This window comes from Chiloscyllium plagiosum, unplaced genomic scaffold (assembly GCF_037043375.1).
Source record: "Chiloscyllium plagiosum isolate Xiang-an unplaced genomic scaffold, Cpla_swu_hap1 HiC_scaffold_24, whole genome shotgun sequence".
Lineage (NCBI taxonomy): Eukaryota > Metazoa > Chordata > Chondrichthyes > Orectolobiformes > Hemiscylliidae > Chiloscyllium > Chiloscyllium plagiosum.
The window spans coordinates 62446090-62463550 of record NW_028270162.1 but is presented as its reverse complement, the minus strand read 5'-3'; the positions used below and the strand labels follow the sequence as shown (position 1 = coordinate 62463550).

The 17461-nt window shown below is 49.8% G+C and overlaps 1 protein-coding gene across 2 annotated transcripts in view; it reads right to left on the bottom strand.

Annotated features, from left to right (window-relative positions):
- Nucleotides 1-11682: 11682 nt before the first annotated feature.
- Nucleotides 11683-17461, bottom strand: part of LOC122562879 (breakpoint cluster region protein) — a 487786-nt gene continuing 482007 nt past the window's right edge. For both annotated transcript variants that reach the window (XM_043716188.2, XM_043716189.2), the window contains one exon: nucleotides 11683-16083. In XM_043716188.2, the coding sequence (XP_043572123.2) occupies nucleotides 15994-16083 (90 nt within the window). In that variant the 3' untranslated portion in view covers nucleotides 11683-15993. The remainder of the gene's footprint in view (nucleotides 16084-17461) is intronic.

The following is a 17461-nucleotide window of genomic DNA, read 5'->3' as shown; positions in this document are numbered from 1 at the left end:
AACAGGCAGTTGGGCTGGGAGTCCGTGAACCACCGCAATCTGCGGTTGCAGGGGACTGCTGCGTGCAGCACCCTCCACCCCAGATCCCCGAGAGAAAGGGGGAGGACTCCCGCGTAGAGAGCCCTCCACTGGGGATCCCCACCGCCCGGTGGCAAATGGGCACGTCAAGGCGTGTCCGGACGGTGGATGAGGGAGAAGAGGTGGACGGTGTGCAGCAGCAGTCTGTACAGGGCTCTTCTTTTTATTTCCCTAAACAAAACAAAGTTAAAATTCTGGAGGCGGCTCAGGTTGTGGGGCACAGGCTCCCGCGGGAAGTACGGGACCTTGGGGCCAATGTGGAATTCCGTCCGGGCTGGGGTGAGCGCGGACGGGATCCCACCACACACCTGAGCGTCCTCCAACTGGTGCACTACGTCGGGTCCGAGCACCGCCGTTTTAAGGCGTCGGATGGCGGTGGCCACGTACCAGATGTCTACCGCTGCCCTGCTGGCTATGTCCTGCGGCAGCGTCCAGCCCAGGCCCCCGGCACCCAGCACGTCCCCGACCCTGGTCACCCTCGCCGCCGCGGCCCTCCCCTCCGACAGCCACTCGAACCCGCGAGTACGGAGGTGCGGATTCCTGAGCAACGGCTCCCTGACGACAGCCGCTACTCCAGCCGGAGGGTAGTCGCGGCGCGATTCGACCATGTTCCAGACAGTGATCAGGTCCTGGTAAAAGACAGGCAGTGTCTTGAGGGCGACCTCCAAACCGTCACGGTCGACGAACAGGAGCTGTGTGTCGTAGTTGAGGTTACGCACCTGGCGGAAAAAATACGTCGCCAGGGCGCACCACCCAGGAGGAGGCTCGACGTAAAGGTATCGCCGCAAGGTCTGAAGGCGGAACGTCACGACCTGGGAGCGGACGCACACCAGCGACTGACCGCCCTCCTCAATAGGGAGACTCAGAACCTGCGCGGCGACCCAGTGCATCTTTTTGTCCCAGAAGAAATCGACCAACGTTCTCTGGATGTCAGCGACAAAGCCAGGAGGAGGGACCAAAGTGACCAGCCGGTACCACAGCATGGCGGCCACCAGCTGGTTTATGACCAGCACTCGACTCCTGTAAGATAGCACTCGGAGCAGTCCTGTCCAGCGGCCTAGGCGAGCCGAGACTTTGGCCTCCAGCTCCTGCCAGTTGGCCGGCCAGGATTCCTCAGGCGGGCCGAGGTAGACCCCCAGGTAGAGGAGATGGGTGGTGCTCCAGCTGAACCCCCGTAACTCCTCCGGCAGAGAGTCCACCCGCCACGGGCCGACCAGTAGTCCGGAACATTTGGCCCAGTTGATCCTGGCGGAAGATGCCGCCGAGTACAGGGCCTGGCACTTGCGCATCCTCCCCAGGTCAGCCGGGTCGGTGAAAGTGAGGAGCACGTCGTCGGCGTAGGCCGAGAGGACCACCCCCGTGCCCGCGCCGCGCAGAACCAGCCCCGACAACCTCCTCCGCAAGAGGCGCAGGAAAGGCTCCACGCACAGGGAATACAGCTGGCCGTACATGGGGCAGCCTTGACGCACTCCTCTCCCGAAGCGAAGGGGCGCCGTCAGGGACCCGTTAACTTTAACCAGACACTCTGCGGCGGCGTACAAGAGTCTGATCCGGGCGACGAACCACGTCCCGAACCCGAATGCCCGCAGAGTCCCGAGCAGGTACTCGTGATCGACCCTGTCGAACGCCTTCTCCTGGTCGAGAGACAGGAAGGCGCTCGGCAGACCAGCCCGTCGACAGAAATGGATCAGGTCCCGGACCAGGTGGACGTTATCGTGTATCCTCCGGCCCGGGACCGTGTAGGACTGGTCCGGGTGAATCATGTGGGCCAGCACGGAGGCCAGGCGAGAAGACAACACCCTGGCGAAGATTTTGTAATCCGTGCTGAGGAGGGAGACCGGACGCCAGTTCTTTAAAGAACGAAGGTCCCCCTTCTTTGGCAGCAGGACAATGACCGCCCTGCGCCAAAAAAGGGGCAGCTGTCCGGCATTTAGACACTCCCCCAGGACCTGTGCGTATTCGCTCCCCAGGACGTCCCAGAACGCCCTGAAGAACTCCACAGTCAGCCCGTCCAGCCCCAGGGTTTTGCCCCTCGAGCCGGTCGAGGGCGCCGGTCAGCTCCTCTAAGGTGACGGGAGCGTCGAGCCTTCCGGCGTCCTCCGGGCTGAGCTGCGGCAGGTCCTCCCACAGAACTCTGCGAGCATCCTCGCTGGACGGATCCGGAGAGAACAGAGCCGTGTAATAGTTCCGGACGTGGGCACTGATGCCCTACGGATCCGAGACGAGGGACCCGTCGTCGGCCAGCAGCACAAGGAGCTGCTGACGGGTGCTACGCCTTTTTTCCAGCGAGTAGAAGAAGGGGGAGCCGCGGTCCAGGTCCTGGAGGAGTTGGATCCGCGACCTCACGTACGCGCCCCGAGCCCCGATGAGCTGCAGGTCCCAGAGCGCGGCCTTCTTCTCTTCGTACGCCCCGCGCAGGGCCGGGTCCGCGTCGGGCTGACCGAGGCGTGACTCCAGGTCGAGCAACTCCCTCTCCAACTCCCCGATCCTGGATTTCCGCCTCTTCGTCGACCCCCTCGCGTACTCCTGACAGAAGACGCGGACGTGAGCCTTGCCCACGTCCCACCATAGCCTCAGGGAGGGGAAGCTTCCCCGCTTCCTTCTCCAGCCGGCCCAGAAACAACGAAACGAGTCCCGGAACCGCTCGTCCTCCAGCAGCAGGTTGTTAAAGTGCCAGTACGCGGAGCCCAGCCTGGCGCCGAACGGAAGGAGTTCCGCCCACACCAGGTGATGGTCCGTGCACGACACCTGCCGCGTGGAGGCCTTTGGAAAACAGGAGGCGTACGCCCGCGAAACGTACAGGCGGTCGATTCTGGACGGTCCGACCCCAGGCCTCACGAAGGTGAAGGCGATGGAGTCGGGATGGAGATTCCGCCAGACGTCCACCACGTCGAAAGACTTGACCAAGTCCCCCAACCTCTTCCCCGACGCGCAGCCAGTGTGGGCACCGCCGTGGTCCCTGCCCTCGAGGACGCAGTTAAAATCTCCCCCGAGGACGACGCACTGGTTCTCGTCGATGGAAGCGAGATGAGCGGACACTTCTTCGAAGAAGCTCGCTTGCCTCGGCCCGGCCAGGGGAGCGTAGACGTTCACCAAGTGAAGCACCGCGCCCCCCAGCCGAACCGTCAGGTGAAGCAAACGGCCTGGCACTGGCTCCCTGACCCCCAAGATCTCCGGCTGAAAATGCGGGGCCAACAGGATAGCCACCCCGCCAGATCTGCGGGTGAGGTGACTCATGTAGACCCCCCCTCGCCACTCCAGGAGCCAGGTGGCTTCGTCTCCCGGGGTAGTGTGGGTTTCTTGCAGGAAGCACACCGCATACCTCCCGTCCCGAAGGACCGAGAGGGTCTGGAATCTGCGCTGCGACTCCCTGCTGCCGTTGATGTTGAGGCTGGCTATCGTCGTCTCCATGTCGGAAGCTTTGTGCGACCACCACCGGTACAACTAACAAACCTGTGTATATATTTACAGGGAGGACGAGGGAGGGGCACTGAAGTCCCTCGCCCTCACCAGGAGTGCCCCCAGGAAGTTCCTGACTCGCTTTCGCTCATTCACGTCGAGCCCAGGCGCCTGGCGGGCAGCGAGGGCCGACCAGTAAACTCTCTCAAAAGAGCTCCAGCGGTCGAGCGCCAGTTGGGCTCTATCCCGGCGACTCAGAGTTTCCTCAACAAATTCCCGGAGTTCCTCGAGGGGGATGAGGGGGAGATCGTTGGGGGGCACCGGGGACTCGGAAATATCGCTGCAGACGGAGTCCGCGTCGTCCCCGGTGTCCGCCACCGATCCCGAACCCTCCTCCGGGAGGTCGCCCTCGGTCACCGACCCCTCCCCCACCGAGAGGATGGGGGCTGGTCCGGCGCCGCCAACCGGCCTCAAACCCCCGGCGACCCCACCCCCAGGGTCACCGGCGGTACCTTCCGCAGCACACCCCTTCCCGGAACGCCCCGAGTTCGGGTCGTCGGGCGGCAGAGGCTCGGGGCCCCGCTCCTCTCCCAACACCGGGACGCCCGGCTCCTCGGGGAAAAGGTCATCCCCCAGGGCCAAGGCCCCCGGAAAAACAGTCTGGGAGGAAGGAGCGAGGATAACACCCTCCTCCCCTCCACCGCTCGCTGACCCAGCGGAGAGTTCCCTGGTATCACCTACACCACAGCCCATGTGGTTTTTAAAAGTCCTCCCCAGGGGCCGGCAGAATTACAGCAGTAGAGGGTCCTGCTGTAGCCCCTGGGGGTTCAGGCAAGTCAGGCCACAGTACAGGACAGACGAGACACCATAGGCTCATCCCCTGGAGAGGGGCAGCACCACAGGCATGCTGCTGGGATGTCCCTTCGCTCCAAGTGCCAACACCTCTTCCCAAGAGAGGCAGGGGGGAATTTATGGGCCTTCCCCTCCCTGCCCGCCTTGGTGGTCATGGGGTCTGAGGTCCCCCCCCCGCCACCTTTCCCGGAATACTATTGGCTGGAAGGGGGGGGTAGGAGGGTCAGACATGTCACTTCCTGCCCCATCCCAGTTTATCAGGTGATGGTGGGCAGGGCAGGGGCCTAATTCTCTCTCCTAGGCCCAGAGACACAGTTGCTGCAGGAAGTGAGGCAGTAGTTTCCCGCAGGTTGGTGCCAGGGTGTGGCTGGGCTCGGGGACCCCTGGGCCAGGTGTTGTAGCACCAGGAGCAGGCATTGAAGCCCCAGGGGTTTCTGTAATGGGGCAGAGGTTGGGTGTGGGGTCAGTGGATGCAGCAGGGTCAGGATCAGGTACAGGTTTGGGGGTCAGGGTTCCCGCGCCAGGGCGACGCTGGCACGGCCGCAGGAGCATTGTCGTGCCGGGACGGGGCAGGTCGTGGGTCCGTTGTGGGGGAAGGTGATAGGGTGGTCTCCACGGGGGCGGGCCTGGCACAATGGGTCTTCTTTATCGCCTTCTGGCCGTCCGGACACTCACCCACCTCCCTGCCAGAGGCTGAGGGATTGGAAGCCTCTGGCTTAGCCCCCGCTGCCGGGACTTGTGGTGTTGACTTTGGGGGAGGGGGAGTGGGTGCAGCAGTGCTATCCTCAGCCATTGGTGTGGGCTGGGCAGCCTTCTGGGTGGGGCAGTTTTTTCTAATGTGCCCCATCTCACGTCACAGGTGACACCGCACGCCGTCCAGAAGGTGCGGTAGGCTGTGCCCTCATGGAGGACGGTGAATGAGCCCTCGGTGACCTCCTCCCGGGCCAGGCAAATGAACACCTGGCGTCGGAAGGAGTATACGTGTCGGAGGGCAGGGTCCTTCAGACCGAGCAGGAGCGGCTGGACCCCCGACTGGATCTCCCCCAGGGTGGTGAGGTGGGAAGGAAGGAGCTCGCTGGCAATGAAGGGCAGGATGTTGGAGATCATGACCCTCTGGGCCGTAACCTCCAAAGGGTCAACGGGCAGATGTGTCCCGCCCACAGTGAGCCCCCTCTCCACGGCCAGGTGGACCGCCTGCTCGGTCTTGAGAAAAAAGACGGCCTTCCCGTACATCCGTGCCGCAGCGACGATGGTCAGTGGGCCGACCACACTAGCCATGGCCTTACTGCAGGCCTCGATGATCATGACCCCCAGGCGTTTAGTCAGTGGAGGTCTTGGGAGCATCCCAAGGCAAGTCCCAGGTAGGCCTCCAGTTGTAGCAGTGGTGGAGGTCCTGGGGAGGGTCCAAGGCGAGTCCCAGGCAGCACCAAATCGAGTCCCAGGCAGCAGTGGCGGAGGCAGGCCTCAGGCAAAAGCAGCAGTGGAGGCAGGCCTCAGGCAGCACCAGAGTGAGTCCCAGGTAGGCCCCTGGTCGCAGCGGTGGGGGCAGGCCTGTATGGGGGGTCCCCAAGGCAAGTCCCAGACAGCCCCAAAGCGAGTCCCAGGCAGCAGTGGTGGTGGTGGGCCTCTAGCAGCAGCAGCGGTGGAGGTCCTGGGAGGGGCCCAAGGCGAATCCCAGGCAGCAGCAGTAAGGCAGGCCCCAGGCAGTCGCAGCAGAGGCAGGTCCAGGTGGGGTCCCAGAGATGAGCAGTGGGAGTGGGCCCAAGGAAGCAGCAACACTCCCTTGACCTGGGTGAGGTTCTGGCAGCAACCATGGAGGTAGGCCTCAGTCAGCAGCAGTAGCAGCAATTGGGGCAGCTGCAGGCAAGGCCCAGGCTGCAGCACCAGGCCTCAGAACACTCACCTCCTTCTGCCTCTTCTTCTTCCTCCTTCTCTCTCTCTGGCTGTGGGCCAGCCAGTCCCAGAATCAGTTCCCCCTTCTCCTGAAACAGTCAAGAAGAGAGTCCTTGAACACTGGTCCAGCTCCCTCAACAGCCAGCTCTCAGAGAGAAGGAAAGCCTAGTAAGGACAATGCGTATGGACTTTGTTCTTTTTATTTTCTTCTTTTTTTTTACTCGTGAAGAGTCCTTGACACTGAACTTCTGTTTTTTTTTTTAACCCCCACCCTACCGCCTAACTGCGGTGGTGCTTATTTTTCCCCCAGCACCCATGGTGTGTGTGTGTAGTGTGAGACACAGTGAGAGACACAAGGTGCACAAATCTTTGTTCTGTTTCCACTACATTCCTCCTTTTTTCTGTCAGCCAGTGCTCCCTGATAGGATCAGATTAATAACCCCAATCAGAGAACTAATATTCTATGACCTTGTTACAATTACTACAGCAGTGTTCCTACATATCTGTTGCTTTTTCCTTCGAGATGGAAGTGGTCGTGAGTTTGGAAGGTGTTGTCTGAGGATCTTTGGTGAATGTCTGTAGTACATCTTGTAGGTAATACACACAGCTGTTACTGAGCTTCAGTGGTAGTGGGAATGGATGCTTCTGGATCAGATGGGCTGCTTTGTTCTGGATGGTCATAGGATCATAGAGTGAAGCTTCTTGAGTATTGTCCATCGCACTCTTTATCATGATCTATAAAGCACATGTAATGTGGAGATGCAAGTGTTCGACTGATGGTGTGTTCTGAAAGCTTGTGATTTCAAATAAACCTGTTGTACTATAACCTGGGGTCTTCTGACTTCTGATTTTGTAGATAGTGGACAGACTTTGGAGAGTCAGGAAGTGAGTTGCTTGCTGCAGTATTCTTAGATGCTGACCTGCTCTTGTAGCCACTGTTTATGTGGAGAGTCCAGTTCAGTTTCTAATCAATGATAACCACAAGGGTTTTGATTGTGGAGGATTCAGTGATGGTAACACTATTAAATGTCAAGGGGTTGTGGTTAGGTTGTCTCTTATTGGAAATGGTATTTGTGTGGCATGCATGTTACTTGCTACTTGTCAGCCAAATCTAGATATTGTCCAGATCTTATGGCATTTGAATATCGACTTTGTCAGTATCTGAGGAGATGCAAATGTCCCTAAACGTCTGTAGTCATCAGCGTACATTCCCACTTCTGACCTCATGAAACAGCTGAAAATGGTTCAGCTGAGGACACTAACTTGAGAATGTCCTGCAGCTGAGATGACTGACCTCCAACAACCACAACCATCTTCCTATGTGCCAGGTATAACTCCAAGAAGTGGAGAGTTTTACCCTGATACCTATTGCTTCTAGTTTTGCTATGGTGCCACACAGTCGAATGCAACATCTATGTCAAGGACTTCACTCTCACTTCACGTCTGGAATTCAGCTTTTTTGTCCATGTTTAAACTAAGGCTGTAATGAGATCAGAAGCTGAGTGACATCAGAGCATATTATTGTAGAGCAGGTGCTATTTGATAACACCTTCTATCACTTTACAAATGCTTAAGAGTAGACTGATGGTATGGTAACTGGCACAGTTGGATTTGTCCAGCTTTTTGTGTACAGGACATACCTGGGCAATTTCTCACATTGTCATTCACCACATTGATGACTGTATCAGCACTACCTTGTGCTCCCATGAGGAGGTTGAACAGTTCTTCAACTTCACTAACACCTTTCACCTCAAGCTCAAATTCACCTGGACCGTCACGGACATCTTCCTCCCCTTCCTGGACCTCGCCATCTCTGGTGACCGACTAACCACGGACATCTACTGCAAACCCACAGACTCCCACAGCTACTTCCTCCCACCCTGCCTCTTGTAAAATGGTCATCCCTTGTTTCCAATTCCTTGGCCTCTGCCACATCTGTTCCCAGGATGACCAATTCCACCAGAGAAAATCCCAGATGGCCTCCTTCTTCAAAGACCGCAATTTTCCATCTCATGTGGTCAACGATGCCCTCCAGCGCATCTCCTCCAGTTCCCACACCTCCACCCTTGAACCCCATCCCACTGAATGCAACAAGGAACAAACCCCAGTCCTCACCTTCCACCCCACCCTCTGTGTAAATCACATCACCCTCCCTCATTTCCGCCACCTACAAATAGACCACACCACAGACCAAACAGAAATAGAGATTTATTTCTCCCTAGCCCTCTGGGGTTGGGTGCTGGTGTAGCTGTGGAAGATGGACTGTTCCACATACCCCACGAAGAGGCAGACATTGCTGGGTCCCATATGGGTGTCCATGGCTACCCCTTTGGTTTGAAGAAAGTGGGAAGATTGGAAGAAGTAGTTAAGAGTGAGGACAAGTTCAGCCAAGTGGATGAGGGTGTCGGTTGGGATGGCGTGAGAGGAAGAAATGGAGGGCTTGGAGACCTTCGGGGTGGATAGATGAGTACAGAGTGAAGATAACGTGAAGGGAGCCAGGGAAACCAAAGTCTTGGAGGAAGTGAAGGGCATGGGTGGTGTCCTGAATGTAGGTGGGGAGTTCCTGGACTAAGGGGTACAGGACGGTGGGCGTGGGCGGCACGGTGGCACAGTGGGCAGCACGGTGGCACAGTGGTTAGCACTGCTGCCTCGCAGCGCCAGAGACCCGGGTTCAATTCCCGACTCAGGCGACTGACTGTGTGGAGTTTGCACGTTCTCCCCGTGTCTGCGTGGGTTTCCTCCGGGTGCTCCGGTTTCCTCCCACAGTCCAAAGATGTGCAGGTCAGGTGAATTGGCCATACTAAATTGCCCGTAGTGTTAGGTAAGGGGTAAATGTAGGGGTATGGGTGGGGTTTCGCTTCGGCGGGTCGGTGTGGACTTGTTGGGCCGAAGGGCCTGTTTCCACACTGTAATCTAATCTAATCAGGACGGTGTCAAGATATGCAGAGATGAATTCAGTGGGACAGGAGTAGGCTGAGACAATGTATCCACCAGGGATGTCAGGTTTGTGAATCTTTTTGGTAGGAGGTAAAATTGGGCGGTGGGGTTTGTGAATGATAGAGGCTGTGGATTGGAGATCCCCAGAGATGGTGAGGTTGTGGATGGTATGGGAGATGATGGTCCTGTCCCACTGAATTAATCTCTGCATATCTTGATACTGTCCTATCCCCCTTAGTCCAGGAACTCCCCACCTAATTCAGGACATCACCCACACCCTTCACCTCCTCCAAGACTTTTGTTTCCCCGGTTCCCTAAGCCTTATCTTCACCATCGACATTCAGTGGATGAAGGCTTCCAACTCTCCGTTTCTTCCTCTCACGCCATCCCAACCAATACCCTTCCACTGACACCCTCATCTGCCTGGCTGAACTGGTCCTTACCCTTAAAAGCTTCTCCTTCGATTCCTCCCACTTCAAAGCCAAGGGGTAGCCACGGGCACCCACATGGGTCCCAGCAATGCCTACCTCTTTTATGGGGTACATGGAACAGTCCATTTTCTGCAGCTAAACCAACACTATCCCCCACCTTTTCCTCTGCTACATCGAAGACTGTATTGGCACTACCTCGTGCTCCCATGAGGAGGCTGAATAGTTCATCAACTTCACTAATATCTTTCACCCCGAGCTCAAATTCACCTGGACAATCTCGGACACCTCCCTCCTTCCTGGATCTCTCCATCACCATCTCCAGCAACCAACTAACCACAGACATTTACTACAAACCCACTGACTCTCACAGCTACCTGGACCACTTCCCACCCTACCATCCCTTATTCCCAATTCCTCTGTTGCATGTGTTCCCAGGATGACCAACTCCACCATAAGAAAATCCCAGATGGGCCTCCTTCTTCAAAGACTGCAATTTCTCCTCCATGTCCTGCGCCTCTACCCTTGCACATAAACTTACCTGCACATCCACAAATGTTATCTACTGTATCTGTTGCACCCGATGTGGTCTCCTCTACATCAGGAAGATAGGACGCCAACTTGTGAATTGTTTCAGAGAACATCTCTGGGACACCTGTGCCAACTAATCCCACCACCCTGTGGCTAAACACTTCAACCCCTCTCTCCTCCCCACTTCAAGCACATTCAGGTCCTGGGCCACCTCCATCACCAAACCCTAACCACCCAATGCCCGGAGGAGGAACACCTATCTTCTGCCTCTGGGCCCTGCAGCCACAAGGGATTAATGTGGATTTCACCAGTTTCCTCATTTCCCCTCCCCCCACCTTATCCCAGTTCCAAACCTCCAACTCGGCACCACCCTATTGACCTGTGCGTCTTTCCCACCTATCCGCTCCACCCTCCTCTCCAACCTATCACCTTCTCCCCCACTTTCATCTACCTATTACATTCCCAACTACCTTCCCCTCAGCCCCTCCCATTTATCTTTCAGCCCTAGCCCACAAGCCCCATTTTTGATGAAGGGCTTATGCCCGAAACGTTGATTCTCCTACTCCTCAGATGCTGTCTGACCTGCTGTGCTTTTCCAGCACCATGCTGGGGGGCAGGCAGCACAGTGGCTAGCACTGCTGCCTCACTGCACCACAAACTGGGTTCAATTCTAGCCTTGGGTGATTGTGTGGAGTTTGCACATTCTCCCCGTGTCTGCATTGGTTTACTCCCACAATCCAAAGATGTGCTGGCCAGGTGAATTGGCCATACTAAATTGCCCATAGTGTTAGATGCATCATTCAGAGGGAAATGAGTCTGAGCCGGTTACTCTTTGGAGGGTCGGTGTGGACTTGTTGGGCTGAATGGCCTGTTTCCACACTGTAGATCATCTAATCACTCTCAACTCTGATTTCTAGCATCTGCAGTCCTCATTTTCTCCCAGTGAGGTCAGAGTCTGTCTGTATCCCAATCTTGAGTCAGACTGGTTCTATTTCCAAAGTGGAATTAACAAAATATTACACGTATTCACTGCCTACAGTTTGTGCATTTCTTGAGTAAAGTAGAATGTATCTGCGAATACACATTCACCCCATAGACTTGTATGTGTGCGCAAAAGAAAGACAGAATGAAAGCTTGGTAAAATGTGTGTAGGTGTGATGGAGTATAAGCCTGTGAAAGGGTTTGTGTGTGAATGGGGGGGTATGTGTATGAGAGAGGGTCTGCATGCGTGTGTGAGTATGTGAGAGAGGGTACAGTATAGTGGGGTCACCTATAGTGCGACATGAACACAAGATCCCGGTTGAGGCCATCCTCATGGGTATTGAATGTGGCTATAAGCCTCTGCTGATGTTTGCGTTGTTGCCTATCCCAAAGTTTGCCTTGGAGGACAGTCGCCCGAAGATCCCTGATCCCTGACTGGGAGGGAACATCCCGGTCTGTTGATTGTTGTGCAGTGTCCATTCATCAGCTTTCGTAGCATCTGCTTAGTCTCGCCAATGTACCATGCCTCAGGTATTATATTTTCATGGATTCAATTGAAATGATCACAAAACATAAAAAAAAATAGATACAGGAATTTTATTTAACTTTGTGTACAAACAAAGGTTATAAATGCCTTAGGATTTCTTCAATTATCTTCAAAATCAAATCCCTTTCATATCTAACTAGCCTTAGAAAGTGACAGAGACCTAAATCAAGTTATTCAATACAGAAACTATACACTGCTTCCTCTTTCCTGCCTGGATGGAACTTCTTACACAGAACAGTTTTGTAAAATAAGAAAATACGTGAATCAATGAGTAAATAATCATAGTAAGCAGTGCTACTGCAGGTTGCGACAGCTTGAGCGGAACACATTCACAAACTTATAGTTATGTCAATTCAACTGACGATCCAAAAATGCAAGGAACAAAAGGCTTCTACACAAGATTTGAATAAGTACTATTTATATAATTTAATCCTGATTATTTCAATAAATAACTAACCCATGTCCCTAGACTGTGCAGGTGGCTTAACAATTACAACATTACATCAAAAGCGGGTTACAATGGTTTACAGTCATTTGGTGAAGGGAATTATCACTGTTTAACTACTGCATTATAATACAATATTTTCCCATCCAATTATTTCCTCTAAATTGTTACTGGTTACTGTTCCATACAGTACCTGACAAAATCCCCACTGTTTATTACTCAATTGACTTCACAGTAGATCATGATAAGTTGAAAAATAACATATGAAATCTAGGTAATTGTTATTACGAAAGCACTGACCTTGGAGACTGAAGTTTGCTAATAAGCCTGCAGTCACTTCAAAGACATCTGCGTTATGTGAAAAATTGAGGTTCCAGCTATTAAAAGAAATACTTTTTTTCCCCTATTGTGCTGAATTGATAATGACTTTCTACCAGTCTTTTAACATTTCTAACAGTACATTGTAACTCTGTGTTTGAATACTTTTAATTAATATCTCCACTCATCTTGCTGAAATAATTAATGTGAACGATAGAGGATCACATTCTCCATTTCTTAAACTCAGAACTGATACAGCAAACTTTGTTTGAACCAGCACTCTCGATAAACCATCAAAAATTATATACCTGAACTATCAAGAGTTTACTGTATTATTGTGATCTCCACCATGTCAAAGTAGTCAGTTAAGGGCGCAAGTAAGAAGGCTCTTTGTTGATAAGTTTATTTATTTAAGTGATTTAAGCTGTAAATGAAGTATTGCAGTGATGTGTATTCCCCCCGTATTGTCTCTATAATGTAGTGCGTATTTTTACGTTAATTATGTGGACCTCCTGATCAACCAGCATGCACTTGGTCCCATAGGTGCTAGTTAATAAAAAGTGATATATATGGAAAATTTATACCAAAGTATGTTTGGGGAGGTTCATGCCGTGAAGGTACCCTTTCATATGGAGTTAGAATGGTGCAAGTTGCTTTGCAGAAGATATTTATTATCAACAGAGAGGATTTGTATTTTATTACCATTATCCAGACAAGTGTGCAACACAGGCTCCTGAGAGGGCAGAGATCCCTCATGAACTTAACTGTCATGAAATTCTACTTGTTCTGCTTTTATAAAACACAAATGTTGAAATGTTATGCACAGAGAAATATTATTGTCTTAACACGACCAGATTAACTGAAGCATGTTTAAGTATGTAATATTCCATATCACACATTTCTGACCTCAGAATACATGGGTGCTGAGCAAGGGATTTCACCATAAGATATAAGGGAACACAACTATAATCAAAACATTAACGTCTTTTCTGTGTTCCATCTCTAGCACTTGCGATCTTTTTAATGATCTTTAATGTTATTTACAGTACTTGGTGCATTGATTACTGGAATGTCTTCTGACCCAATGTCAATTTATTTTCCACAATTCATCAGCAATTTGATTCAACGGGAAATGAACCCTTCCCAACTATATTGTGTGTTTTGTTGACTGGAATGATTTTTGTGAATGGAAACATTTTCCCTCTCCCTAGTCAGAGAACACAATAGAGATGAGGAATGGTGAATCATTCCTTGGATGTTGGTAAATATGTAAAACATCTGTATGCATTTGCAATTTGAAGGAGGTACACTACTACTAAACAGATGTGTTCAGTATTTTTTGTTAAATATAATTTAAGAATCGAATTAAGTAAAGTAAAATCACAAAGATTTGCATACTGTAGTCTCCTACAAGAACCACAAATTTTATCCTACAACTAGTTTTGAAAAAGTAATCTGTGAAACATCAATCTTTAAAACATCTGCAATGAGCAACTAGTCAGTGTTGGGGAAGTTCAGAGTTAATAAATCTCAGTAACTAGCATCCACTGTTTCATGAATTCACTTAGCAGATTGTCAGCATGAATCCAGACCAAGATGTAATTTACTACAGTACTAACTGTATACATCGGATCGCTAGCTGAAAGATTGAGCCAAACAGACCAACTTTTACTAATCTATTCTTAGACACTACATTCAAACACACTGCTTCAGGCCTACATGGGGGTGGTCCCAACACTAAATATGTAATGAATCCCACTAAAAGTAATATTGAAAAGTGTGGCTCTGCTGTGATCCTCAACATTGTGTCCCTATCAATATTTAATATGTAAACTTACATATTAACATTTGGTGGTGCCTGTGTGAATGTAACCCAGAGACAGCCAGTCCCAGGGAGCCGTGCCCAGTGACAGCAGTTGTGGGGAGCAATACATCAGTGATGGTCAGACAGCTGTACAGCAGTGGCAATCAGACTCTGGGTTAACAGCTAGACAAGGGACTTTATCCTCTTCATTATCCCATTTTCAGCAGTAGCACCTCACTGATCAGAATCTGACCTTTGATGGGTCAGTTTAAGGTGCAGATAAAATGGATTAGTGCACACTGGTAAATACAACACCTCAATCATTTAACTGGCACAAGAAAGGTGTGCAGTTACCAGCTTATGTAGATTTTATATAGACTTTCACACCAAAAACTCATTGAAGATGACATTTGAGATCTGAAATGCTTGTATGATCAGGTAACTAAGTGAAAGAGTTAAGACTTATCTTGCTGATTTTTGTTTTGACAGATTTCTATGCTGAGCTTTATTCTTCCAATTCATTGGAAACATTTGCTTTAGACTCTGTAATTTTTTTTATAATCTCATTATTTCTAATGAAAAATAACCAGCATTCAGCATCAGTATATCAGATTCCTATGTTCATTTACACACTAAAGGAAACACCATCAGGAATGTGCAGGCCAGTTGAGTTAACTATGGTAAATGTGAGGTTACAGGGATAGGGTGGATACTGTTTGGAGGGTTGATGCAAACTCGATCGGCCAAAGGGCCTATAACTGCACTGTCGGTATTTTATGATGAAGTTTCAAAACCAGCAGTTCCAACTCGGTAACCTTCATTCATCAGAAACTTTGAGAAAGATAATGTTATAATCCCAGCCCAAAATAACCAGCTTCTGGGAAAAATAGAAAAACAATTATAAAGGGAATTTATTACATAAACTTTAAACTTAACATGCCTGCATGTTAAATTCCAGTGCTAAAAGGGCTGGAATATATAAATGTGGCAAAACCAAACTATTGGAAAGTGATCCCCTTGGAAGTTGCATTCTATTGACCATGTCCTATGGTGACAGTGGAAAAGCTTTTCACTGCATTTTACTGTCTTTCTCACTTTAAAATACACATGACAATAAAATCATTCATCTCAAAAACAGATGCATAGCCACGTATTGCTCAGGGTTTTAAACCAGTACGTAGCCTTCGGCAGATAAGGAAACCTATAGAACACACAGAGTTGCACAAATGGCTGTCAAGTACATTCCTGTTAAAAGAAGGAATCAGAAACCCTATCATTATTTCAACCAAGCATTCCACAATGTCAGAAAATAATGCACGGTACAACTGACACAAAATATTTTTCTCAGAAGCTTTTCCATGGTCATGGATTTGCTTTGGGTCTTGTATATATTCAATTCCCATTTACATTCCAATCTACAATTGCTAATTACAATAGCAAACTCCAACAGTATTTCTATTTGCTGAGGAAGTGTTAAAGGAATGAAAAATATACAGAATTATCCATCGTCTTCATACTTGAGTATCATTAAGATATCAAGTTGTAACATAAGAGGTGTTAAATTATCACTGTTATACACTGCCCTCTGGTGTACATGAATAGGACAGCTTCTATTCGATTCTTCTCTAAAACAAACAAGAAGCTTGGTTTGTAACCGTGGATTAAATCAGGGACAGTAACTAACAATATGATGTCCCATGTTTAATTAAACAGTGACAAAGGTGAACATTGTACTGTTAATGTTTGCTTGCTGCTGTGTTCATACTTGGATGACTATGTACTACACCTCTGTTGAGAAAAGGATGCTCTGGCGTTTACTGTCTGGTGTTGGAATGGTCTCCAGCTGCAGGAAATATAGCAGAACTTGCACCTGGAAACAATAAAGTGAAATTCATATGAAGTGATCTAAATAGTAAATTTATTGTATCTACATTGTAAATGACCAAAACGCCTCAAGTACATCAGAAAGACCAGGAGTTTCAATCATTTGATAAGTAGGGAATTAGACTCATTACATAATTTAAACCTGTAGACGTGTAATTTTTAAACACATTACATCACTTACTTTACCACAGCTGGAATCTTAGAATGTCAAATATAACAGAGCTATTCAGGTTTACTAAAACAGAAAAAAAATGCCATATTGCCTACTCCTGATGGCTAACCATGTGTTTGAACTTTATTGAGGTCAGGATTATGTTGTCTTTTAGAAATGCCAGTGTTGGACATAATCCTAGTTAAAAATCACCCAGCACCAGGTTATAGTCCAACAGGTTTATTTGGAAGCACTAGCTTTCAGAGCGCTGCTCCTTCACCAGGTGGTGAAGGTGCAGCGCTCCCTCAGCTAGTGCTTCCAAATAAACCTGTTGGACTATAACCTGGTGCTGGGTGATTTTTAACTAGGATTATGTTGAGCATCATGTCCCCTATTTTCTTTGTATATCTTAATATTCATCATTTAATCATTAGAATAAAGAATAAACATGCCTGCCAGGTTGAATGGCCTATTGGTGTTTCTGGTAATAAGATACTTGAAAGGAGTGTATTTGTACGTCAACATCAGAAGTTGGATATGGCTAGGGAGGAATAGATTTTAAAAATCCTGATCTAAGAGTAGTGTGGTGACAAACTATATTAAAGTGGAATCAGGAAATGTTCATTCATAGGATGTCACGCTGAACCATCATAAAAGGTTGGAATGAATGGATGGTTTTCAACAGGAAAGAAAAGCATATCATATCAGTCAACGGCACTTGTGATTTTCCTCCCCAGTTTTCTCCTCACACCAGTCCTTGGGATTTGATTATCTAAGAACAGACAGTTCTTCTGTAGATCACCCAAATTCATGTTTGAGCTTCAGCATTCTGTCAATGGGCTATGTAACCATTGGGCCAAATCAGGTAAACCCGATGGTTTTTCCCCTGCCCTAGTCCAGAGGTCATGTGGCTAATTGTTGTAAATTTACAGCAACTTCAGCAGCAATCTCTGAACTTCTTGCGGTTTAAAGCAATTTATGGAATTTCTGCATAATATCCACCTAGATATCACAGAATCTCTACAGTATGGAAAGAAAGAGGCTATTCAGCCCATCGACTCCACAGCGACCTTCCAAAAAGCATCCCATGCAACCACCCATCCTGCAACCCCACTTTTACCATGGTCAATCCACCAAGCCTGCACATCCCTGGAAATTATGAGGTAATTTAACATGGCTAATCCACTTAACCTGTGCATCTTTGGATTGTGGG